Source organism: Cyanistes caeruleus, chromosome 3 (assembly GCF_971803275.1).
Source record: "Cyanistes caeruleus chromosome 3, bCyaCae1.hap1.1, whole genome shotgun sequence".
Taxonomy (NCBI): domain Eukaryota; kingdom Metazoa; phylum Chordata; class Aves; order Passeriformes; family Paridae; genus Cyanistes; species Cyanistes caeruleus.
The window spans coordinates 3,268,722-3,294,108 of NC_141703.1; the positions used below are offsets into that span (position 1 = coordinate 3,268,722).

At 44.7% G+C, this 25,387-nt stretch overlaps 1 protein-coding gene across 8 annotated transcripts in view; it reads right to left on the bottom strand.

Annotated features, from left to right (window-relative positions):
• Window positions 1–10,005: 10,005 nt before the first annotated feature.
• The window catches only part of ERG (ETS transcription factor ERG), a 137,846-nt gene continuing 122,464 nt past the window's right edge, over window positions 10,006–25,387 (bottom strand). For 4 of the 8 annotated variants that reach the window (XM_086883966.1, XM_086883965.1, XM_023926515.2 and 1 more), the window contains 6 exons: window positions 25,294–25,374; window positions 23,308–23,379; window positions 17,273–17,341; window positions 16,893–16,949; window positions 15,292–15,339; window positions 10,506–12,552 (listed from right to left, as the gene is read on the bottom strand). In XM_086883966.1, the coding sequence (XP_086740092.1) occupies window positions 12,032–12,552; window positions 15,292–15,339; window positions 16,893–16,949; window positions 17,273–17,341; window positions 23,308–23,379; window positions 25,294–25,374 (848 nt within the window). In that variant the 3' untranslated portion in view covers window positions 10,506–12,031. Of the gene's footprint in view, window positions 12,553–15,291; window positions 15,340–16,892; window positions 16,950–17,272; window positions 17,342–23,307; window positions 23,380–25,293; window positions 25,375–25,387 lie in introns of all 8 variants that reach the window. The other 4 variants (XM_086883969.1, XM_086883967.1, XM_023926526.2 and 1 more) reach the window with 2 other exon arrangements.

A 25,387-nucleotide genomic window follows, 5' to 3' on the forward strand; every position in this document is an offset into this window, starting at 1 on the left:
CCTGGGCCAAAAGCTGCTTTCAGTTACACCCAAGAAACCACATGAAAGGCTCCTGGCAGCGAGGTGCCAAGGCACCCTTGGAGCACCTGGTTCCATTTGCTGCTGTTGACATCAGCGAGCGTGGCAGGCGCCCACAGCTCCCCGTTGCCAGATGGAGCTCCGGCGCCCAGGAATGGCAACAGATGTGGAATTCTGCTCCTCTGGCTGCTGGTGGTACCAGCTGGACTTGGAAGCTTGGAGCCAGACTCAGCCCAGGGCCTGTTCTGGCACTGGACGTTGGCTCCCGTGCTCTGGGGATGATTAATTTTGGTAATTAGCGCGGCTTTTTCTGCAGTTCCTGGGCAGTGACGGTGCTAATGGAAGTGGAGGAGTGGAACTGGGGTGGGACCTGGCTGGAAAAGGCAGCTGAGCACCTCTCTGAGCCCTGACCCGAGACCACACGGCTCCTTCAGAGCCTCGTGCCTCTGGAGAGGAGGCTGACAAACATGCTCCATCCTGCCAAGCCCCAGGACGGGCCTGGAATGTGCTTCCAGCAGGATCTCCGGCGAAGAGGGATCGCGCTAACCCATCGCTCCATCTAGTGCCAGCTCCTCTTACAGCACCCCATGCCTTCAGCTCCAAAACATCCCCAACACAGGCTCCTTCCACCCTTAGAGGCCGCTTTGGAAAAAGCATTTTGTTGTTGCTGCTTGCTTGAGGTTTTTTGGGATTGGTTTTGTTTTGTCAGGGGCCTCCTGAGTTTATAAAAGGCAGCAAACTGCTGCCCTAAGGAAGGGCTGTGGGTGAATCATACCCTCCTGGAGGGATTTGGATGAATCCTGTCCTCTGGAAGGGCCATGGGTGAATCCTGCCCTCCAGAATGTCCATGGATAAATCCAGTTCTCCAGAATGTCCATGGGTGAATCTTGCCCTCCAGAATATTCATGGATAAATCCATCCTTCCAGAATGTCCTGGCTGAATTCATCTCTTAAGAATGGCTATGGGTGATTCCAGAATATCCATGGGTGAATCCAGTCCTCCAAAAAGGCTATGGGTGAATCCAGCCCTCCAAAATGTCCATGGATGAACCCAAACCTCCAAAAAATCCTGGGTGAATCCAGCCCATCAGAATATCCATGGGTAAATCCCTCCAGGGTGTCCTGGAAGGACTAGGAGTGAATCCATCCTGGAGCAGTCCTCTCCTCCAAATGTATGCTACCACTGTACTACTAATTAAAGCTTAATTAGCAGTTGTGCTGCAACGGTGAGTGGCAATTTGTAAATCACTGAACAGCCCCAAAGACACAGCAGAAATGGACTGCAAAGCACAGAAAATGCATCAGTGGGATGTGCAGATCCTGTTAAAACAGGAAAATGGACAGGGACAGTAAAGTGCTGGACACCTCAAAGCTCAGGTGCTTGGAAGAGCCCCTGCACTGCAAGAACATCACCTTCCCCATCACCCCACGAAGGCTTTTCACATCAGGGCTCAGCAGAGTCTTCAGCTGCCTCTCACACTCATGTTTTCAATCACTCTTTAGCTCTGGTAGCTCACAGAGGGAAACAAAACCATTCTGTCTGCTTGATAAACTCTGGCCCCACAAAACATTGGAATCACGTGGGAATCAGGCACCTTTCAGGAGACACCAACATTTGCAGAGCAAAAGAGCAAAAAGTGTCACTGCTGAAGTTGCTGTTGCTGATGAGCACGATTTTGGGGCCTTTGTAAGGTTCAGTGGTCCTTGGATGCTGCTGAGCTGCCCAGGCAGGTGAATTTCTTGGACAAGGTGCTCCCTTCATTATTAAATGCACTGAGACAGCACTTCCAGCCATGGAATTCTGCTGTCTTTGGAAATCCTTCATCTGCACACTTTAAATTCCTTTCATTTATAGAGCTGTGATGCTATCACTTTCTTTAATGAAAACTTCCACCTCTTCAGATGATGATGTTAATGAGTGCAAAAAGTCCATTATCTTGGAATGGGCATTGTTTTTCAGGAAAAGAAATAATTGCTTCACTGACAGAAAAGAAATAACTCTTCAATGTGTTATAGAAATTGCAAGGAGAAATAATCTCACCAAAAGTTACTTTCATTAGTTGTATCCTTTTAATCACAGAAGTATTTCAGTAATTATCTTTACATAGAAACATTCACATTAAAAAAAACCCTTAAAATATGGTCTAAATTACCAGGCAGATTCTCTATTCATAAGCTTATGGGCTATGTCATTCAAATAAAAAAATAATTAACTTCTGAGTAAAAACCTTAATGTTGTCAATTTTGCTACGGCAGATAATGTCAACCTGCAAGAAGATTAATTCCAATATTGTGTATTTGTTTGTCTCATCACCTCGGAAACAAAACACAGGCTGTAAAGGGAGGGAGCAGGGGGAGGAATATTTGCATCTGTAGTGGTTTAGATTTGCCAATTTGAGTTGTCTACCAGGAGAAGACATCCCCTCCTGCTGCTCACTCTGAGCAGGTGACAACTCGATTTTCCCTCTGCTGTTGTTGCCCATAACCCCGAGTCCAGTTAGGGTCTGCCCAGGGAAGGATGCTCCAGAGGGTCATGGCAGTGAGGGGTGGACCCTGCCTGGAGGCTCCTGGTGGGATTTCTCACAGGTGTGAGAACATCCAGGGTGCCGAGCAGTTCCGTTTCGGTGAATCCTAGTGCCATCTTTTGGGAGAAATGGGAAAATGCCTTGGCCAGCAAATGGGACCTGACACACCCGAGGAGAGGAGCTCTGGCTCTGGGGAGTCCCTGGGGTGAGGACACTGCCACCCTCCCCACAGGGACCTGCTGAGGGGACGGGGAAAGGGCAGGATCCTCAGAAGGAACCGAAGTTGTACCTGCAGTGACTACAGCAGCCAGCCCAGGGCACTGACTGTGACATTTCCAGTCCTTGCTGCCTTTGTGTCCCAATCTCAGGCACCTCTGCCTCTCCTTCAGCTGCCCTGGGACCAGCACCACAGCCTGCTCCAGGCTGGGAAAAGGGCACAGCCCAGCCCTTCAAACAGAAACTGCATGGAGCATCCTAAAGTGTCCTGCATGGAGCATCCTAAAGTGTCCTGCATGGAGCATCCTAAAGTGTCCTGCACAGGCTGTCCAGCCCTCAGCAGCTGTAACTCTGTAGGAGGAAAGTGGTGAGTCTGAATAAAATCTGAATAAGGCCTGTGCTGCAAAACAGCCCCCAAAACACCTCTTAAAAACCACTTGGTAAAACCCTGCACAGTGCTGGTGTGGGAATGAGGAGATGATGGGGAGCACTGGGGGCATGGAAACTCCACACGAGTGTGACGTGTTTTCCAGACCCTTCCCCAGCTCCATTCCCTTCTCTGGACATGCTCCAACCCCTCAAACCTCTCCTTTTGGAAGTGCGGACTCCAAAACTGGACAGGGGAAGTGGTGGTGTGGCACAGAGGGACAATCCCTGCCCTCTCCTGCTGGCCACACAATTCCTGGATGCCCCTGGCCCCCTTGGCCACCCAGGCACACGCTGGCTCCCCTCCAGACAGCTGTCAGCCCACCTTTACAATACCACCCCTCTGCTTTTTAAAGCAGACTTGGTTTGCTGTACTTGCTGAAGAGAAAATCTCCTGGTGCCCTGCACAGCCAGAGCTCAGTAATAAGAACTGACCAGTCTGGAGCGGGCTGATCCCATCAACAGGACAACTTGAAGTTGGACATTAGGAGCCTGTCTGAGTTCAAGAAGTGTTTGGAAAATACTCTCAGGCACATGGTGGGATTCCTGGGGTGTCCTGTGCAGGGCCAGGACTTGGACTGGATAATCCTGGCGGGTCCCTTCCAACTCACCCAGTTCTATGACATTTTATGGTGGCATTTTGCACCCACCTCCATGGTTGCCTTTACTGGAGTGAGGGTCACCCCAGGGCAGTGCACTCCACTTTCTTAAGTGTGACTTTCTTAAATGACAAAGCACCAGGGAGGGATTTCTGGAATGTCTCAGGAATATAAATCCCATCAGTCCATCAGATTTGAGAGCCTAAGTTGCTTTTGGTCTTACAGAAACTTAATCATCAGTCAGCTCACATTCACCTCACTACATTTTGCCAGGTATTCTGACTAAATACAGCTGCTTCACTTCTTCCAATGTCTCTCCTTTAACATTGTGCCAAAATAGGGGGGGAAATGGCACAATCAATGACTCTGTAGCATGGTTCTCCCCCTGTGTCCTGCTCAGGTGAGACCCCACCTGCAGAGAGACCATCCCCAGCCCTGGATCCCAGCCCAGGGAGCAGCTGGAGCTGCTGGAGAGAGCCCAGAGGAGGCTCCAGGATGAGCAGAGGGATGGAGCAGCTCTGCTGGCAGCAAAGGCTGGCCCAGCTGCCATTGTTCAGCCTGGCCAGGAGAAGCTTTGGGCTGAGCTCAGGGTGGCCTTGCAGGGCCTGAAGGAGCCCCAGGAAAGCTGCAGAGAGACAATTGCCAAGGGCTGCAGGGCCAGGAGCCAGGGAATGGCTGCCAGTGGCAGAGGGCAGGGCTGGATCTTGGCATCTGGGGCAGGAATTGTTCCCTGGCAGGGTGGGCAGGGGCTGGGATGGAATTGCCAGAGCAGCTGGGGCTGCCCCTGGATCCCTGGCAGTGCCCAAGGCCAGGCTGGACATTGGGAGCTCCTGGGACAGTGGCAGGTGTCCTTGCCATGGCAGGGGATGGGATGAGATGGGATTTAAGGTACCCTCCCAACCCAAATCATTCCATGATTCTATTCTGAGTAAAGCCCACCTGACATTTTTGAGAAATTGATGACTGAGTCACAAACCAAACACCTCAGCTTTTGTCCAAAGTAGAGAAAGAGAAATCCAGCAGTAACTGGGAGCACCAATCATGCCTCAGCTCAAGAGCTGTTCCAGTAGTGGCAGTGGAACATCAAAAACATAAAAGCAGTGACTGCTTTCCCACCTCAAAGCCTGCTCTGCTAAAACCTTCCTCTGTGATCTGCACTGAGTAGGAAAAGGAGAGAATATTGGATTTGGCACAGAGCAGGAGACTCACACACAGAGTATGAATGAAACTTTCCTGTTTTTTGGTGTACAGTTAAAGTAACAAGAGGGAACAAAGCCGTTTGCAGAGTGCTAAGGCAGCACTCTGTACAGCTCATGACAAAACAACAGAGATGTATGGTCTGATGCTTTTATACAGTCTGCAGTGAGTGATTACATACTACCCATTTAGCATTGCAATACATTTAATTGTTGAGGTAAGTGGTTAAAGAAATGAAAAATGCCAGTTAGCTCATTTTGCACAGCACTCGTCAGCGACTGGAGCTGGATATTGCATTCCCAGTGCAAATTACCAGCATTGGCAGGGCTATTTTACAGCTGTTCCATCTGCAGCCTGCATTGTAATGAAGTCGTGACATGAAATGTTTGTGGAAATTGTAATGAAATGTTAGCTGAAAATATATTAAAGTGGTAAGTGTAGAAAGAGAAATGAAGTACAACATCTACCCGCTCCAGCGTCTCCTTGGCTCAGGCTGCTGCTTCAGCCCAGATGTGCTGATCTGCCTCCTCCTGCCGAATTGCACATCACAGCTGCTCTCCAGCCCATCCTTTGGGCTCACTTTTGGAGCTAAACCTGACCTTATTTTCTTTTTAAGCCTCCTTTTTCTTCTCCTGAACCTCTAAATTCCCTCGGGCTCAGAGTCATCTTTTCTTCCGCTTTCATCTCTCTTTCTGCAAACCTTTTGACATCCAGTTGCTGTTTCCCTCCCCACATCCCTCAGATCCATCTCACTTTCCATGGTTGGACAGGAAAATGAGCTGTTTGGGTTTCCCTGGCCACTGGAGCCTCCCTGGCATCCCCTGTCCCGTGGAATTCCCCGTTTTTAAAGGGCGAGGGAGGTTGAGCTAAGTCATCCTCCTTGGCTGCTGCCCTCACCTTCTCAGCCCAGGCTGGGATGCTCTGGCTGTCTCCCTGTCTGCTGACAGCTCAGAGCTCATGTCACCATCATCAAATCAGGTCCAACAGCACCAAGTAACCCCTGCAAGGATGTCTTGAACTCCACTTCCCTCCTCTTCCATAAATTCTTAATAAGGCTGGCAGTGTCATGGCATTTTGCTACTCCTCTGACAGCACTTCAGGACTCTTCTTCTTCTTTACATCTCTTTTTTGCCTCTTTCTCCTATTTTTCTTTCCTCTTCCCAAGCCCTGCTGCTAAAAGTTTTTTTATTTCTCTGCATCCTTGGCTGTTTGTCCCCTCCTCTGTCACCTCCTGGAACAGCCAAGGTAATTTTCACACCTGTTTTGAGACTCAAACCCTCTTCCAAAGGCTGTGTGCCACTTGCTGTAGTCCGAATTTTCTGTCTTTTCCTTGGAAACCTGTGGTGGGAGGTTTACAGCTTGCTTGCAGCCATGCAGGAGCACTTGGAATTTTTCCGTATTTTTAACCAGCAGCCATTCAGACACTGCAGTCCCTTGGGGAGCCAGGCTGTGAGCTGTGTCTCTGTGCCAGGATATGAGCCCACCACAATGTCCAAGGACCTTCCACATGTTTCCTGGATTTATCCTCAGCATATGCTGGAATAAATTAAAAAAAATAAAAATAAAAATCCTACCCCCCCGCTTTTGAAGAAAGAGTGGAAAATGTTCAGCCTAGTCTTGGTAGAAAATACAGAATTTTCCAGCATTTATTAGCCTTGTGCATTTAAAGATAGGAGCACTTCAAAGGAACATCTGTTAGTCATGATCTGTATTTACCCTCTCCAGCACAATGGGAGACTCATGGCTGGGTCATCTGAATTCATTCCCATCCCAGAAAACTGAAATGTGAGGATGTACCAGACCAATTTCTGGGAACTAGACGGCATTGAGGGCAATTTTCAACCATGGAACAAATGAATATTTTCATTTTCCCCCTTTCTTCCCTTTCCCCTTGTATTTGGAGTACGCTAATGTAGGTGAACATACCCCTCCCCAGCCTACAGGAGAAAAGGAATATTATTTCTAATCTTGACCATCCCAGTGGTCAGTGTGGTTGCAGCAATACTGGGGAACTTCACAAGTCCTCCAGCTCTTCTCCATGAGGATGAAGAAAAGTGGTGTTTGAAGCCCTCTCTCATCCCTGGCAGTCCTGTGCCCATGTGTCAGGTGGCCAAGGAATCTACACAGATTCTGTTTTGTGACACAGACTGGGAATTTTGCAAAAATATGTGAAAGAATTGAGTGAAAGATGTGCCTAAAACTTAAAACTTGCCTTTCACATCCTCTTGGAACTGCGTGGAAGCCTAGAAGTATCATGACAATCATTTAGTCCAAGTCCCTGTGCCTGTTTTAGAAGCCTGTATCCAATTTGGCATCTGGATATGGAATTTGGGGACGTGGTTTTGGGGTGATGCTGGTGGTGCTGGGGAGTCACTGGATCAGCTTGAAGGTTTCATCCAACCTTGATGATTCTGCAATCCTTTGATTCTCTGCAGAGCAGACTTTTTGTTTTGTGTGGAGAAAAATGGCACCTTCAGCACGAAGAAAATTGGAAATGAATTGGCAGTTTCTTGGGGCAGGATGAGCTGGTGGAAGCAGTGCAGCAATTTCACTCCAGGAGTCTGGAAAAACCTTCCCAGTGGTCTGCTGATGGAGACACCTGAGGAAAGGAGGCTTTTCAGGTCACAAAAAAAAAAAAAAGATTTCCAAAGAAAGAACATGTAAATCCATCTTTTTGCTGCTCACGCTGCTCGCTTTTCCTCCAGGTGGGACTAAAAGGGCATCACCTGCTTGACTGGGAAGAACAGACTCCAGTGGGATGGAGGTGCAGTCAAAAAAGTTCTAGATGGGAATGGTTTAGACAGGAGGAGACAGCAGGCTTGGCAATGTGTAGGTGAGGGGTGGAGTGGGGAAAGAAAAAACAAAGGAAAAGAAGAAGGGCACATTAACAATTGCCAGAGAAGAAGAGGGATGGGTTTGTGAAGTGGAATATGTCTAAGCTTGGCAAACACCCAGTCAAAGGGAGCGTGATAACAAACCACAAATATTTGGAAAGTTGTAAACACTGAGGCAGGCGAAGAACTCCAGAGGGTGATGTATGGGGAGTGCAATCACCAGGAATTGCAAAATACAGAAATGGCAGGAAAACAGGAAAAAAAAAACCCCACCCCTCTTTGACAATGAGATGTGTTGGGCTCTGTGTAACGGGAATGGGTGGAAATTCCCTGGAATTGAGACCTCTCCAAAGAAGGTTAAGGAAACATCAGTAAATGCACAGTAGAAAAGAGTTTTGTTATAATGAGAGGGATGGACAGGGCTTCCCAAGCAGAATTCCTCACTGCTTCTAGGATTGGGCACAGAAAATTATCCTGCCCCTTAGGTTTTCATAAAATTTATATGGACCAATATTCTGGCATGGAACCCCAAAATTTTCTGAGCTTGGATTTGAGAAGTCTTCAACCCAGTGATTTAAAAGGACATCTCAGGGAAATTCCTGGCCTAAGAACCTTGGGTGTTTTCCTAATGTGACCAAAATTTGAGAAGGTGGCTCAGGAAAAGCTCATGGGATGACTAATCATATGATACAGGTAAAATGGTTTATTTTACCTTTAATGCACATGTAATGAGAAATTTATTTTAAAATTATATTTTAGCTGGGGCAAGAAATAGTCTGAAATTGAAAAATTTGCAGAAGAAAAGTCTAAACACCTGATGATCCCTGTGTTTCTGTGGGCAGTTTAAGAGGCTTGTGGGCTCTTTGGAATCTGGATAAGGTTTCCAGCTTGGCTGACAGTTGCCTTTAAAAGAAACTCTAATTTAAATAAAGGGCTAAAATTATTAATGTTACCAATTTCTGCAAATGTGGGCCCATCAGGGCCGTGTTTTCCAGGTGCTAAATGGCAAAGAGAAGATCCAGCCAAAGTTTGGGGTCAGTGTGAGCTTCACTGAACGTCTCTCATGGTATGGACACGCAGTTCCTCAGCTCTGCCTGATGGGCTCATCCCTTGTCACGGTCATGGGAGACCCTACAAATAATCCCAGTGCACCACTAGAAGGATCTCTCCATCCTTCACTCCCCTCTTGCAAAATCCATGTTTTTCCAAGGCTCCTGGAAGGGAGGGAGCAGGTCCTGAAGCTCTGCAAAGGGTGACCACGGTCCACCAGTGAGCTTCCCATGGCCAGCTGGAGGATTTTAATCTTCACACGAGGGGACTCCACCTGGCCATCTGCTCTGGCTCCATCCCTGTCCTGGGATCTGGAGCCCAATGCTGGGATGTTGTTCCCATTGCACATGGAACACAACCTGGAAATCCTGCAGGCAGCCCCATGAGCACTGGGGATGCTTTGGATGCTGCCAGGCACCTCCTTGCCCATCCAAAAAAAGACCTTAATTAAATCTGGATTTTTAGTATTTAATTAAAAGCTGGTTCAAAAATATACTCACCATCTGGGGTTGGAAGTACACATCAAGTAGACAGTGAGGATCTGTAGACTTATTTCCACTGAAAGGCAAATTATTATCCAGGTGTGCCTGCCATAACTCCTTAAACTTTCTAAAGTAGTGATTGACCTTTTCTAAGAGTTCATTATTTTCTTCTTTTTTTATGGAAATACAGTCTTGCCGTGCTTATTTCCCTGCTCAGGTGTCACACATTGGTAACACAATCCTGTGCTTATAAACTGCCACCAAGACACTCCTAACACAAAGCCTGGTGAATTGGGTCCCATTGCATATGCAGAACATTTCCTATAAAACCTGAAACCACACCCATTTTGTCTGGGAAAAAAAGACACAAAAGAACAGCAAAAAGGAGGGATGCAGAGGGCTGAGCTGTCTGGGATTCCTGCAGCAAACACTGTGGAGAGCCACTCATAAATGTCAGGGCTGATTTTCCAGACCAGTTCTTCAGATGGTGTTGGGAAAGAATGGATTTATGCCAGTAGGCACCAGATGCAGTTTTGGGGCCCAGGGTGCAGAGTGGGAAGCCTCTAAAGCTAGAAGATAAAAATAAAAACCCTGCCCTTCGTAAACAGCCAGGATGGGCTGCAGTGACAAATGAACAAAGCTGCCACACACTCCGTTCTAACGTGGGGAATAATGGAAATTGTTCATTATTCACTTTATTCACTAATAATGATACAGAATGTATTAAGGGCAAGGGAGCAAAGCAATTCAACACACGATTCAGGAGGAAAATACATCCCAGGCTGAGATTTTGCAGCACAACTTCATGGCAACAAAAGATAATTTCTGAATATGAATACTCTTCCTTAGAGGCCTCCCTTAGGCTTCATTTCCAGTCTTGGGCGTGGAGCTGTCGATGAATTAATTGGGGATGGTTGCAATCTCTGGGCCAGAGAAGCTCAGCACAGGGATGGCAAGGCACTGTTAAAGAAGGGCTGGAAGTGTTTCAGCAGAACTGTCTGGAAAAGAACATACCCAGCACCTGTACATTTTAAACTCAGACTGTTTGCTCCTACATTTTCACATCCTAAAAAGCCTGGTCTATTTTAACCTGATGAGTAGCAGATCTGGCATGGGTGTCACACACAAAAAAAAATGCAAACACAAATGCAAACCACATTGTCAATCTGAAATTGCCATGCTAGGCCAAGCTTATTTTATTACATACATTCTGCAATCTAAGGACTAATATGTTCATAATGTAAACATTAAGCATACAGAGTTAAAATTCAAGGCCACAATAGGTTTTTTTTTTTGGATTGTCCCTTTTTTTTTTGTTTTGTTTTGTTTTTTTGTGTGTGTGTGTCTTTGGTTGGCCGAGATCAACTCGTAGTGTATAAATGCATAAGTTATATAATAATTATATAAAAAGGAAAAAAAAAAAAAATAACATTGAACTTGTATACTTCATTCTGACAAACGCACAGCGTTCGCGACTCGGTAAGAAAAACTGGCGCCCGCCTAACAAAAATATTCTGGTGATTTCTGATTCTGGCAGTCAGGGGTTGTCTCTTGCTCTAACCAATAGGAAACAAACTCCCTTAGTAATGATGAGGTTCTAACTGGTAACTTTTAAATATCAAACACAATTCCAGTTTTGCTTTTTTTGCCCCTAAAAAAAAAAAAAAAAGAGATGCATATTCTGATTTCTCACTTCTTCTGCTTTTCCCTTTTCCCACTTTTTATTACTACTGAACCAAGTCTGTTCCTCCTGAAATACTGGGAATGGTATAATACTGAGCAATATGTTCCACAAGTCCAAACAAGTGTTTCTTCATAGTCCCAACACTACAAAGTTTTCAGTCTTTTCAGTCTCTACTGGTCAAGAAGTTTCTTTCCTCCCCTTCTCACCACCTTCATCCTCCTCCTTCTCCTTCCTGCCTCCTCTGTCAGGTGCAGGCCTCTGATCTACAATCATACACTTGCCCTCCAGCACATTCTCATTTCCCACGTTTGGCTCAGGGTTCCTGTAAAACTGTCAAGGAATCTGAAAGTTTGGTTTGTCTTCACAGTTTGAGTAGCTGATTCGCTCTGATGAATGGATCTCATTTGGTTTTAATTACAACACTGATGTTCTGTTCCAAATCAGCTTCCACACTAACCAGTCTCTTCTGCTGATATGTTTCTGTTTTTTAAATACAGATAGGCTTTTTTTCCCTTTTTTTTTTTTTTTCCCTTTTCCTCTCTTTTGTAATGATCCATATACTGTATGTTAGGTCACTATAGACTTATCCTTATATTGCTGTAGTATTGTCCCAGTTTTGCACTAGCATGATAACAAACTTTACACACAAGCTTATCAACTTTTTAAGACCACCAGCTTCCGTAGGTTTTCCTTATCATTTCATGCTTCTACCTACAATAGTCTATTGTTGTTTGGTCCACAGAGTCGATGCCCATATACATTACATTTTAGTATCTTAATACTTCTTGGATTATTTCCTTTAAATCCCTACTACAAAAAGTCTTTTTGACATCTATATTTAACGTGGTTTTGGGTTATTTTCTCCCCAGCCAAACCTTCACTTGTCTCTTTAGGCACTTTTAATTCGAGTACTCCAACAGAGTTCATCGCGACTCCTCAGGGACCGAATCCCATTGGGAAGCGTCTTTGCTTTGCCTGGTGTTTATTTTCCCCACCCCACTTAGTAGTAGGTGCCAAGATGAGAAGGCATATGAGCAGCTGGCAGCCTGGTGTTGGGGTAGATCCCTCCAGTCGGTGAATTCCAGTAGGGATTGGGGGCAGCAAAAAAGCTGGAGGATGTCACGGGCAAGGCGGGGGGGTGGGGAGCCACAAAGTTCATCTTCTGCGGGTGCGCGTGGTACGAGCTCATGTAGGGCAGGTCCGACGGGTATTTGTACATGGACGACTCCGGGGGGTGAGGCTGCAGGGCCTGGGCGATGCCGTGGAAGTCGAATTTGTAGGCGTAGCGCTTGCCGTGGACCTTGGTCATGATGTTCTTGTCGTAGTAGTAGCGCAGGGCGCGGCTGAGCTTGTCGTAGTTCATGTTGGGCTTGCTCTTCCGCTCGCCCCAGCGCCGCGCCACCTCGTCGGGGTCCGTCATCTTGAACTCGCCGTTGGTGCCCTCCCAGGTGATGCAGTTGGAGTTGGAGCTGTCCGACAGCAGCTCCAGCAGGAACTGCCACAGCTGGATCTGCCCGCTCCCTGTGGGGAGGAACAAAGCGGGAATGTCAGGGCTGGCATTAATAATGGCGAGGCATCAACTCTGCGGGCTCTCCCCGAGGACCCCATTAGGAAATGTTGTGATGTTGGCTCCTAATTCATTCTATTAACCAGTCTCCCTTCTCCCAGGACTGTCTCACGAAACCCTGAAGAGCAGGGATAATTGTAATGTGCCGTGTTTTCCCTCATGTGAATGGCAGAATGCCATTCCATGGAGATTTAATTGTTACCTAATGTCATTCAGCGCAGACAATTGATGGGGAAATAATACAGTGCTCATTTAGGAAACTAATCTCTAAAGTTCAGCGCAAACAGCTTTCACTTGCGTAACACTCTGCTTGTTCTCACAGCATTATGTTGCAACTAAATGTTCCCTGCTATGGAATGAGCCCACACAAAAATGGAGAAGTTTAGAGCAAGCTGGGCCTGTGCCAAACCATATCATCCCTTTGCAGCATTTGGGGAAATGCAGAACGGAAACTTATTAGCTTGCTGTTGCACTGCACACAACCAGAGGGCAAAACAATTGCAAGAACAGTGAAAAGGTCCATAAACTACATCCTTGTCATCATTCTGCTTCAAATGAGTTTAAATGATTATTTTACATTAAGACGCAAAATGTTGCTGTTGTGTTTTTCTCTCTCTGCCAATTCCATGGCAAAAAGAAAATAGTTAGTCTGCTGTAAACTTCACAAAAGTAAGGTAGGGCAACAAGATTTGTCCATTTTAGACAAGTGAAAGTAGATTTCAAAGGGCCTTGCCACTGAAAGTCATGTTAGAAGCTTAGCATTTCTTAACAAAGCAACACTGAAATGATGCAAAATGCAGCTGAGCAGCTGGCGATGCAATCTGTTTCACAAGCACAGTGTCAGCAGAATTTGCCAACCAGCCTGGATGTGCTAACTCTGAACTACATCTCTGACCAGGAATCAGTTGGGTTTCTTTCTTTCTTTTTTTTTTTTTTTTATTCAAACCAGCTATGTGGGTATAATAAACAAGCTTTTCTTTAGAAAGCTTATAGTAGCAATTACAATATCGAGCAAGAGCAGCATCTGAAACCCATTAGCAGTTTATACTTCAGTGCAACTGAAACCCATATTCATTTAAATTGTATTTATCCAAACTGGCCTTAATGAATTTCTTCTGTTCCATTAACATGCATTAAATAAACAAACAAACAAAAGAATCCGTGGTATGAGCAAGGCATGCAAGTTTTAATACACGAAACATAACAAGAGGATTAGGCTTTGAAAATCAATAAACAGTTCAGCACTGGACAAAACACAAATTTTTTGAATAAGCAATCCAACATATGTTCTAACATAAACACTTGCCTTCCAAATGTAATATATAGTCCTATGAAAATAAATGGTTGCTGTCAATTTCCTTTTAATGAGAGAGTAATTCCACCAATTTATAAACACACAAAACATGTTAAAGCACAGTTATGATGGTGTGGAGGAATTCCATATCCAAATGTTAAAAAAGCATCCCAGTCCAGATTGTGTTAAGTGTCACCCACAGTAATGAAGTCAACCAAAGGGACACTTGATAAAATTTGGCAAGCCATGATTTATGACCAAATTAAAGGGATGCAGGCCCCCACTCCCAGTCAAGACCAGTCTTGCCTGGAAACCCCCACTGCCTCAGGCCATTTGGAAAATCCTACTCTTAACACTTAATTACTTTCCTCTGCCACACAAAACTGTTTGGAGAGTCAGTGGATCTAGAACTGTGCTTGATGTCACTTGGGAGAAAACAAAATGAAACTGATCAGCATTTTGGCGATTTCAGGCCTTGAAAAGCTGTAAAATTGCTGTAAAAGGAACCATTGTCGCTGGAGGGGCTGAGGAGATGTGTGTGGAACAGGGAATGTTGTGCCCTGGGACTGTCCAGGTAAGGAACACAGGTGGAACACACAGTGTCAGTCCCTCCTGGTGGGTTGTGGTGTTGATCATGGTGCTGTACAGCCACAGCGTGTCCTGTGGGCTTGGAGCAGTGAGATCTGCACAATTCCCAGTCAGAGCTACTAAATCCCTTGTGATCCCTTGTGCTTAGCAAAAACATGCTGCTCCAAGGTTGCACTCGGTGATCCTTGAGGTGTTTTCCCACCTGAGTGATTCTGTGAGTGTGACAGTCTTCTAAGCTACACATCCCTATCCACAATGCACCCCATTGAGGGGGGAGAATGTTTTTCAAGTGTTTAACCCAGTTATTATTTGCAAATAAATGACACTTTCCTGGTTTTTTGTTTTCTTTTTTCTATATATTTTTCCTGGGTTATTCATCCCAAAATTTTGTATTCCCCAAGGAATATCCAGCATGATGCTGTGATGTGGATGAACAGAATCTGGGACACAGCTGATGAAGAGTGGTTAGAAGATTTGTGCCCTCCTGGAAGGGTAACTGGAGACCAGATGGGGTCTCTTACACCCCATAAGCAAATCCTGATGTTCAGACAACTGAAGTGAACTCCAGCTTCAAAGGTTGGAGTCCTTGGAGGTCCTTTCCAACCTTAATGATTCTAACTTCCTCAGTCCCACCCCTTGTGTAATTCAGAAATTCTGCAACACACTGGGTACCATCAGCTCCCCCTGAGCCATGCTGAGGGGATCCTCAAATCAGGGACATCCCCTTCCAGGTCTGGTCTTAAAGCTGAAGTGGTGACACTCAGCAGTGAAAGAGAGGAAAGCCTCCTAAATCAGCAAAATCCCTTCTCACCTGGATTTGCAAGCCGGCTGCTGGTCGGTCCGAGAATCTGATATGGATCTACAAAATGGTGAAAGAAAGATTTAAAATCAAGCAACAGCGATGTCAAATGTTGTAGGTACTATTTCTGAACCTTGTGAGGGGCAGTGTGCACTGTGGGATGGGACAGCAGATCCAACACCTAAGCCTTTTTCTCCCTCTGCATGGCAATATTTGTATGTTCTCCTTTCAAGCTTGGTGTGCTTTTTGTACTGTAGTAATGTGCAGATACTTATATTCAGAATGCAAATTTTGTTATGAAACATGCTGGTGGTGGAATCCCCATGCCTGGAAGTGTCCAGGGAAGGCCTGGATGTGGCACTCAGGGCTGGGTGACAAGGTGGGGATGGGTCACAGGTTGGACTCAATGACCTTGGAGGTCCAACCTCACTGATTCTGTGATTCTCTTTTGTCACTGGACTCCAGTGAGGGATCCCATGGATTCACCCTGCAACTGAGGTTTTCAGAAGAGCCTTTGTCAGCCTTACAGTGCCTGTAGCATCTCAGTATTTCCCTCTAGGAATTCCCTCTGGAAATGAAAACTTACTTTGGCCTGAAGTCCAACAGGGAAAAAGGGAGGGCTGTGACAGCAGCCCAAAGCCAAAGTGATGGGCTGCAAGCCCCTGTGGCTTTTACAGCCAAGAAGACAATCAGGTTACATTCCTTACACATTTAAATCATCTGTGCAGCTCACACACAGCCATTAAAAGGTCCTCAGGACTTACATAAATCATCAGTATATTTCTAGGAAGATTCTCGTGGTTGGAAGGCCAGATTAGATAAAACACTGTTTGGGCAAAAATCAGTGTAATCCTTCCCAGGCAGTCTGTGCACGAGTTAATGAGAACTGGTCATGCACAGTCTTGTTTAGCTGTAACAAAACCCAGAATAATGATTTAAAATCCATGTGATAAAAACTGGCTCAGAGTCTTCTGAGCTAAGAATATCCTCTAAATCTCTTTTATTTCCTCCTTCTAACCTTTTGCTGTTAACAAAAGCCACGACTGACTCAGGACCTTTGTAGTGCTCTCCAGATACCTGTCCAAAATACAGCTGAATTTGCAACAAGGGATTAGGTCCCACCCCGTGGATTTGCTGCTCTGAAAACACAAAAGATGCCCATTTTGCTAAACCACTACTCTACAAATCCATAAAGTTCTGCTTTCCCCTCAGTTTTCCAACAGACTGAGAATCCCTCTAATATTCCTGTTGTGTTTCAGGAGCTGAATTCAAATGGATTTCTGTAGCCTGTAATCCATTCCCTTTTCTTTCTTTTTGGCTCATGCACTTTTTCCAACAGCTGCCATCTCAACTGCTGGGGTCTTTTGACATCTCTACTTTCCACTTTTGTACCTTTGTACCCAAACTGTAGAGACAGGTTTTTTTTAAACCACCATTTTTTTCACTGCCTTTAAACATTATATCCATCCCAAATCCAGCTGCAGAGCAAATCCCATTCCCACGTGAGGTTTTGGTGGTCTTCAGCTGGAGAGGTCTGAACCAGATTGTGCAGTTTTTTAGTTTCTCATCATATTTAACAAACCCAGGTGGAATTCAAACCAAATGACACCCACCTAACTGAGGACGCTGGTCTTCTGTTTTGGGAACTGTTGAGGATGATGGCTGAGTAGCTGAAAATTATAAAAAAAAAAACATTTCATTATTTTTCCAGTTAGGAAGTTGCTCACCAAACCTATGAGAGGTCCCCAGGCCTGGATCTCCTGCTGCCCTCTGCTCCAGGATGGACAAAACAGGATTTAAAGCTCATAAAAAGCTTTTTAAGGCTCTGTGGTGATGGTGAAGTTTAAGGAAGGATGTGGCTGCCCAGTGACACCTCCCAGAATTGCCTATACAATTGGCTTTCCAAAAATGCACAGATAAAACCCCTCCAGAGCTCCTGTAATTCCATTTGGAATCTAATCCATTTATTCCCCAGCTGTGCAGATGCTTTTACCTTTTGACTGAGGGCTGGGGTGGCTGTGACTCGTCCATGCTGATCTCCTGGCTTGCTCATAAGGCAAATCTGTGAAGGAAAAAGACACTTATTCATGCAGATAAGGCCTAAAGTGGGTATGTCCAAAAAGGACACGTTTGAGGGGACTCAGGAATTGGAAAATTACTGAAACAGGCAGGGAATTCTTTGCTAAAACCTTTATCATCTTTATTGTCTCTGAAAACAACAGTAAAAACAACAGTTGTGCTCTGCAGAGGTGCCTGTGGTTGTCAGAGGTCTCAGCTGCACTGAAATCGGTTCTGCAAAGAATCTTTAGAGACCAGATAGAGTTCATCACTTCCAAAGGTTCTGGGTTCTCCCTTTAGTCCCCTTCCTCAGCCCAGGACAGCAAGGAATGGCACACACTGACATCATGAATAATCTGTGCTAGGATCTCGCAGGAAAAGTCCCCAGGAGTTCCTTTTATGCATAAACCCTCCCAAATCCAGCATCTAACAGTATTTCCTTTTAAGAAGACAGGCTTTAGTTGATTTATTCCTTTCTGCTTCTTGGGACAAGCTCCTTAAATTTACAGATCTAAATTTTCATTTCCCTTTCCTTCATTTACTCGTTACATCTATTTTATTTCAGTGCTTTAGCATATTAAAAAAAATGAAAAACCTAAGCCATAAAAGCTTTCTTCATAAAGCAAATGTGGTAAATTCAAATGTTTGGTTTACCCTTAGAAATCTTTGGCAGTTTCCTGTGCTTTTCCACGGCTGACTTTAACACATTAGCTAAAATTACTGCCAAAAATCAGAGAGTTATGTAACTTCCAGGATCTCAGGAAGGTAGCAGTGCCCACCTGGTGGAACTAAATTGGTGCAGATGTCTTGACTCTCAACACCACTTGTGCTTTATTTCAGAATCCATGTTTGGAAATGAAACCAGTTAGAAAGCAAAGAAACAGCCCCAGACTGGCTGCAAGGCAGATGTATCTGCCCATTTCCAAGCACTGGGAAGAGCAGCATTGCATGGAAATAAAGTGTAATGTAAAATACAAAACCAAATTGCATTTAATTTATTTAGTCTGTTTGGTACTGCCAGCTCCCAGAATCCTACACTTCAAAACCTTTGCTTTTGCTGAGATTTGCAACTGATTTTTGTACTGCATTTTCATAATGAATAACCTTGTATCCCTGATTTCTTGAGAACTATTCCACAGTTTCAGAGAAAATAATGTGAATTTTACAGGTGCTCATCTCTGAGCAGAACATGAATCATTGTGACCTGCAGTCGTCCTGCCCAGGCTGAGATTGACACTGCTGCTTAGTTAGAGGCTTTACCACCTGGCAAAAAAAATCCAGAATTACTCTGGTCATAATTCCAGTGGGTTCTGAGTTCTGAACCACACAGGGGGCTCAGCTGTGGGGAGTTTGCAGGCATCTCCTGCAGTCCTGCCTTGCCTGGCCAGTTCCCTCCCTCCATGGAAGGTTCTCTACCTCCTCTCTAGATTCCCCTGCCAGGCAGGTCCTGGTGACATAAGAAAACTACTTTTCCCCTCCAGTTTTTCCACTCCCTGCCCAGAAAGACACTGTCCCAACCACAATTCTACCCACAATGTCTTCCCCTTCCTTCCTTCCTTCCTTCCTTCCTTCCTTCCTTCCTTCCTTCCTTCCTTCCTTCCTTCCTTCCTTCCTTCCTTCCTTCCTTCCTTCCTTCCTTCCTTCCTTCCTTCCTTCCTTCCTTCCTTCCTTCCTTCCTGCCTTCCTGCCTTCCTGCCTTCCTGCCTTCCTGCCTTCCTGCCTTCCTGCCTTCCTGCCTTCCTTCCTTCCTTCCTTCCTTCCTTCCTTCCTGCCTTCCTTCCTGCCTTCCTTCCTGCCTGCCTTCCTGCCTTCCTGCCTTCCTGCCTTCCTTCCTTCCTTCCTGCCTTCCTGCCTTCCTGCCTTCCTGCCTTCCTTCCTTCCTTCCTGCCTTCCTTCCTGCCTTCCTTCCTGCCTTCCTTCCTGCCTTCCTGCCTGCCTTCCTGCCTTCCTTCCTGCCTTCCTGCCTTCCTGCCTTCCTGCCTTCCTTCCTGCCTTCCTTCCTGCCTTCCTTCCTGCCTTCCTTCCTTGCCTTCCTGCCTGCCTGCCTTCCTGCCTGCCTGCCTGCCTGCCTTCCTGCCTGCCTTCCTGCCTGCCTTCCTTCCTGCCTTCCTTCCTGCCTTCCTGCCTGCCTTCCTTCCCTCCTACCTCTCCTCTCCTCTCCTCTCCTCTCCTCTCCTCTCCTCTCCTCTCCTCTCCTCTCCTCTCCTCTCCTCTCCTCTCCTCTCCTCTCCTCTCCTCTCCTCTCCTCTCCTCTCCTCTCCTCTCCTCTCCTCTCCTCTCCTCTCCTCTCCTCTCCTCTCCTCTCCTCTCCTCTCCTCTCCTCTCCTCTCCTTTTTTGGATCTCCAAACCATCAGACACCTGTGCCCTGAGAGGAGTGGGAAATGCTGTGTGTGCTGGTACTTGGTGGCACTTGAAACACACTTGGTACAAGTTCTGTACTGTGAGAAAAATGTTTTGCCTTTTAACTCATCACATCACAAGATGATCTTTTGACCACACCCTCTCCATGAAGAGAAAAAACACGTTATCACCTTTTCTTGAATTAGAGCAAAGTTCCAGCTTCACTCTTGGTTCAGCATCGTGCCTTGATAAACCCCTTGTTCTTCCTGATCAGTAATTCTTGTCCATGAAATATCAGCACATGTCCTTATTCCTGATGGGAATGCTCCTGTTTGCTGAGACCAACCCTGAGCAGGTGTCCCTGAGAGCCTCATTGTGTCACTGAGACCTCATGTTCTGTTCTAAGGGTGACTCCAGAAATCCTCCCTTGCACTCCAAGCCCTGCTCATTTCCCATTTTCTATTGTAGTGCCTTAACAATGGCAGTGCTTAATTACTCTCTCCAGAATTGCACCCCAGGACTTGGCTGATTCCCACTGAACTTTATTTATTCCCCCTACTCCTCATTTTTGACCTTTTTCATGTCATCAAGTGGCTGTCCCCAGGGTCTGCTTTTGCTCTCACATGAACAGTGCTTTGTTATGGGAAAGCTTCTTTGCAGTCTGGTTGAAGTGACATTTAACTCAAAGGAAAGCCACAGAATAAGCCAAAAAAACCCCCAAATTCCTGAAAGAAAGCTGAATTTCTGCAAAAACCCCTTACTCTCTGAATAAAAATTCTGACTTTGAATATGTCCATCAACTTTCAATAGTGAAAGATAAAACAGTACTTCCAAAATCACTACAGTTCTTTGTAGAAAATGTTTAGTTCTGCACAGAAGACCAGAGACACCCAAAAACTAAACTGCAATTCCACAAGTAATTGTGTGAATGCAGAAAGATGTTGACACGAAGCATTTTGTTTCCCAAGTGTCATTTCAAATGTGAGTTAGATAAAAATGCTGAAATGAATGAGCTCACTGTGTCTGATATGTGGTTCAGGACTTTTTCCTCTAGGGAAAATTAACATTTTATTTTTCTATCACACGTAGAATGAAACAAATATGGAAATCATAGACCTTGAATAAAAAAATCCCGATTTTCATTCAAGTCTGGAGGAAGACAGACTCATTCCAGCCTTTGCCTGAAATCCTGGAATAGTTTTTCCTGCAGGACAACAGGTCCCTCAGGTCTTATGTTCCATGTTCACTTCTGCTGGGAATTACTGAGAGTTTGGGGCCTCTGGATTTATATTTGGTGATTGTTTCTATAGTTCTGCTTTGTTTTTTCATCCCTATTTGTGTTGACATTCCCCAGTGTCCCTGAGAGTTCCTGGGTGCCTCAGACTGCTTTAATGCTCCAGGAAAATGTTTAATTTATTTGGAATATCCCTTCTTCTTATACTGACACTAAGCAGGTGTGCTCTGACACTCTTTATTTTGATAATTATATCACATTTCCTCAACCCCAGACTGTGATTTGAACAATTTCAAACCTCTGTATCTCTCAACATGCTCCAAAGATTTTTCCATACTCCCATGGCTTTCCCAGGCGTTTCTAAGCACCTCCAAAGTCTGCAAAGAGCCTTTTTGATAAGGGGTGATTGACACAGCTTTCCATGCAAGGCCACACTGCTGGGGAATTTAATGGCACAGCCACATTTCCCACGGGATTCTCCACTGTGGTTCTTAATTTGTTCACATTTTTCACTTTGGCCCACGAGCAGAGCAGTGGCTGTCACTGTGCCATAAATAAAGATGACTGTGTTAAGTTGTTCCTTCATGAGTGAAGGGGGATAATTTGGAAGCAGTAAGATATGCAAACAACTTGTGCTGCATTTATCAACTTGTGTTTTCAGTTGTTAATATATTGCCAAGTTGTTCCTCCCTAATGAACTTCCTGGGTACCTGGACAGGAATTGTGAACAGGAATCTCTGTGTTTAAATAACAACAAAATCGTGGAATCATGGAATGGTTTGGGTGGGAAGGGACCTTAAAGATCAATTAATTCCCAGACCAGCCATGGCAGGGACACCTCCCACTGTCCCAGGAGCTCCCAATGTCCAGCCTGGCCTTGGGCACTGCCAGGGATCCAGGGGCAGCCCCAGCTGCTCTGGCAATTCCATCCCAGCCCCTGCCCACCCTGCCAGGGAACAATTCCTGCCCAAGATCCCAAGATCCAGCCCTGCCCTCTGCCCCTGGCAGCCATTCCCTGGCTCCTGGCCCTGCAGCCCTTGGCAATTGTCTCTCTCCAGCTTTCCTGGGGCTCCTCCAGGCCACGATTTCATCACCCCAAAGCTTCTCTTGGCCAGGCCTAACAATCCCAATTTAAGATGGTTGTTACTGGTGACAGGCTAATTAAACAGTTCTTAATTTGTTTCTTATGATAGACTGATTTAAATTCTATTGTAAATAATTGTGGGGCGCTTTGGTGAATGCCTTATGAAAGCCAAATGTATGCACTGAATCAGCAGTTCCCTTTTTAGCCACCAGCATAAACAAAGAAATCTAGCAGGGTTTGATTTCCAAGGATCCAAACAACTTGAATTTGTTGATGTAATGGCCTGGTAGTTGTTTCCTCTTCTCTCTCTTCTAATTATCAATTACCAAATCTACAGACATGCATATATACATGTATACAAGGCTACATAAAATAGTATCTGTGTGCCCCTTCCTGGACTCTACCCTAGAGCACAAACAAAGTAATTGCAGTTCAACCCCCTTCTTTTTAATGTGACAATGTATCTTTTCACCAGAGCTCAGCCAATTCCAGTGCATGTCCCTTCAGAGCACTTGGATTTTTGCCTCTGGCTCACTAATGGATTTCCTTTAAATTCAGTATTTTCTGCAACTTCTCTTGACGTCCCTTAGTACTCTGCACTCATTATTGGAAAAGCAAATGTCCAGATTAGGCATTTTTCCAGCATTTTTTGTGGTGAAGGGTGATAAAAAGGAAAATCTTTGGCTTCATAGCCACATCCTCACCTTCTTTAATTATTCCCATTAGCATTTCACAAATCTGCTCATCTACAAAACTTTCACAGGTTTCAAATTTTTGAGCATTAGGAACTTCCTGACGTTTTGATTTTACTTAAGACTCTTAACTCACAGTCATATTGTTATGGTTTCTGCATGCCTCAAACATAAATAAAACGTAGGTAGCAGGAGAAGCAAAAATGCTGCATCTTTAGAGTATTTTTCCAGAAGAGACTTCAAATAAAAGGGAATTTTAACTTCTTTTTACAAACAGAGAGCTGAAGGGCATTGATGAGTGACTGTACCTGGGACAGTGCAACAGAACCAGTGAACAGAGCTCAGGTTTTTGATTCCCTGATGCTTTATAAAGTTGATACAATTTCTTCAAAGACAGAGATTTATGGAAGAAATGGACTTATTAAAGTGCTCTATTTAATGATTTCACTCTACACAATTATACAGACACATATATATGTGATATAGGTATATAATGTGTGTGTTCAAAACAGAGACTCGGATTAATGAAAAGGGACTTGAAGGAAAAAAAGAATGAGATATTTCAAGAGATGAAATGAGTAAGATGACAGCACACAAAAAAAGCGGTCATTGTTCATACCTGGCCTGGTTGCAATTCTTTGTGTTGCTTCTGGATAAACTGATGTGTTTGGAAAAATAAAAGTGGCACCTCCTGAAGAGAAAGAAGAGGACATAACACCTAAAGATTCATTTCCACAGTCCCTAAATCCACCAAAATTTTCCCCTCCTGTAGAGTGAACGAATGAATGAAGACTCTGCATAACTAATTTCTGCCTTTGGATTCTTATATATAAAAGTTCATTCCAATAATCTTTACATCTAAGCAAATCCATTAAAATTACTGGATAAAAGTCTGTGCAAAATCTGTTTTAAGAAGGAGACAGTCAAGCTCAGGAAATCCCTTCTACCCCAGCCACCTCCACCTGGGAAGGTGGCTTTGTATCCTCTGAAATAAAACCTCTTTTTCTTCATTAGTGCATTCCCAGAAAGGTCCATATTTTCAACAGAGACTTTTGGCTCAGACCCTCAGATATCTCATTAATCTTCCCCAGAGTGAAAAAATGAAAAGTATTGAGCTTGATGTAGGAAATGGAATCTCCCTTTTCTCAGGCATTGAAATTGCTCTGACTCCACCAATGGACTTCTAATGACCCTCTCCAGGAACATCAAAAATGTCAATTACTGCTGATTTCAAGAACTTTTTTCTAACTCTTTTGTGGTCCACTGAAAATTGACCAACTAATTTCCCATATGCTGATGATTGGCACGATATTATTCACACTCCCCAGTGATAGATAATCTCATTTTGGTGAAATGAACTTCAGAGTATCATTGTCAGTGCACACATAGAGAAAAAAGATAACACACAGAACTGCTGAACAACACTTGGGTGTATATCTGTAAGTGGAATCTGCTTGGCAAATTAAAATCTCTGAAGCCAGAGATGGAAAAGACCATCAAGTCCATCTATTTTTAAAAAGGACTTAAATCTCATTCCAAACCACATCAAAGTAAATGGAAAACAAATTTTGTTTCCTTTGGTGGGGTTTGCAGCAGGCCTAGAGCCCACAGCAGAACTTTGCCACTATGACCAGTGGCAAACCTCTAATCTCAGGGAAAGATCTTCTAATCCAGTGAATTCTGCTATGAAACTCACTCAGGGTGAAAAACAAAATAAAATATGAAAGAAGCATTGCAATCCAAGTTTTGTTTTCTTTGTCTTTTGCATTATCCTTTGTATTATCTTTTTCCTTTCTCATAGAGAATTGTTATTTCTGGTCACTGTAGGTAACTAACACCCTCAGGCATGATCATGCAATATTCCAAACATCTTTTGTAGGGATATAAACCACATTATTTGTACAATTCCATGCCATCCTCTGTTGCACAACTGTTAGAGCAAGTTAAAATAGATTCTGAGTTATTTTCATAAATATTTTATATCCTGAAAGACAGATAAGGCATGTGTCATTCTCCTGCCTACACTCAACACTTTCCTGGGCCAAATTAACAGAACAGTGAATATCAACAAAAATCATTTTAAATTCAGAACAGACTTAGTGGCAATGACAACATCAGATTAGTGGAATTCCCTGCTCAAGTCTCACAGCAGCTACAAAATGAGATGAGCTAACTGCCTAAAGAGCAATTTTATTGATTTCCATTTATTTCATGGGAGGGGAGACATCCCCATTCCCCAGAGCCCAAAGCATTTTTGAGCTCCAAGAAACTTCTAGGGATCCATGGAGAAGATCTGACAGTAGAACGGACAGAAGGACCAAAAAAATGAGATAAAAGGCCTCAAAGCTGCAGTTTTATGCTGTGGCAGGGACCCCCTTCTCTTGCAGGACACGAGAAATTTCTGCACCATTTTTGCACCACCTGGCCCTGCGTGATCTCACCTTTTCTCTGTGTGTCTGTGCAGAAAACACACAGACAGCAGGGAGGGGGTTCTCTCGCCTCCCTCCTGATTCACCACTTCCATTTATTTAGCAAGCAGCCCATGGAAAGGAATCCTGTGCTTTTAGAAGATGACCTACAGCAGTGGGAGCAGTGCCAGCATTACCTGTGTTTCTAGCATGCATTAACCGTGGAGAGTTTTGTAAGGCCTTATCAACATCATCTGAAGTCAAATGTGGAAGAGGAGCTACAAAACAAAA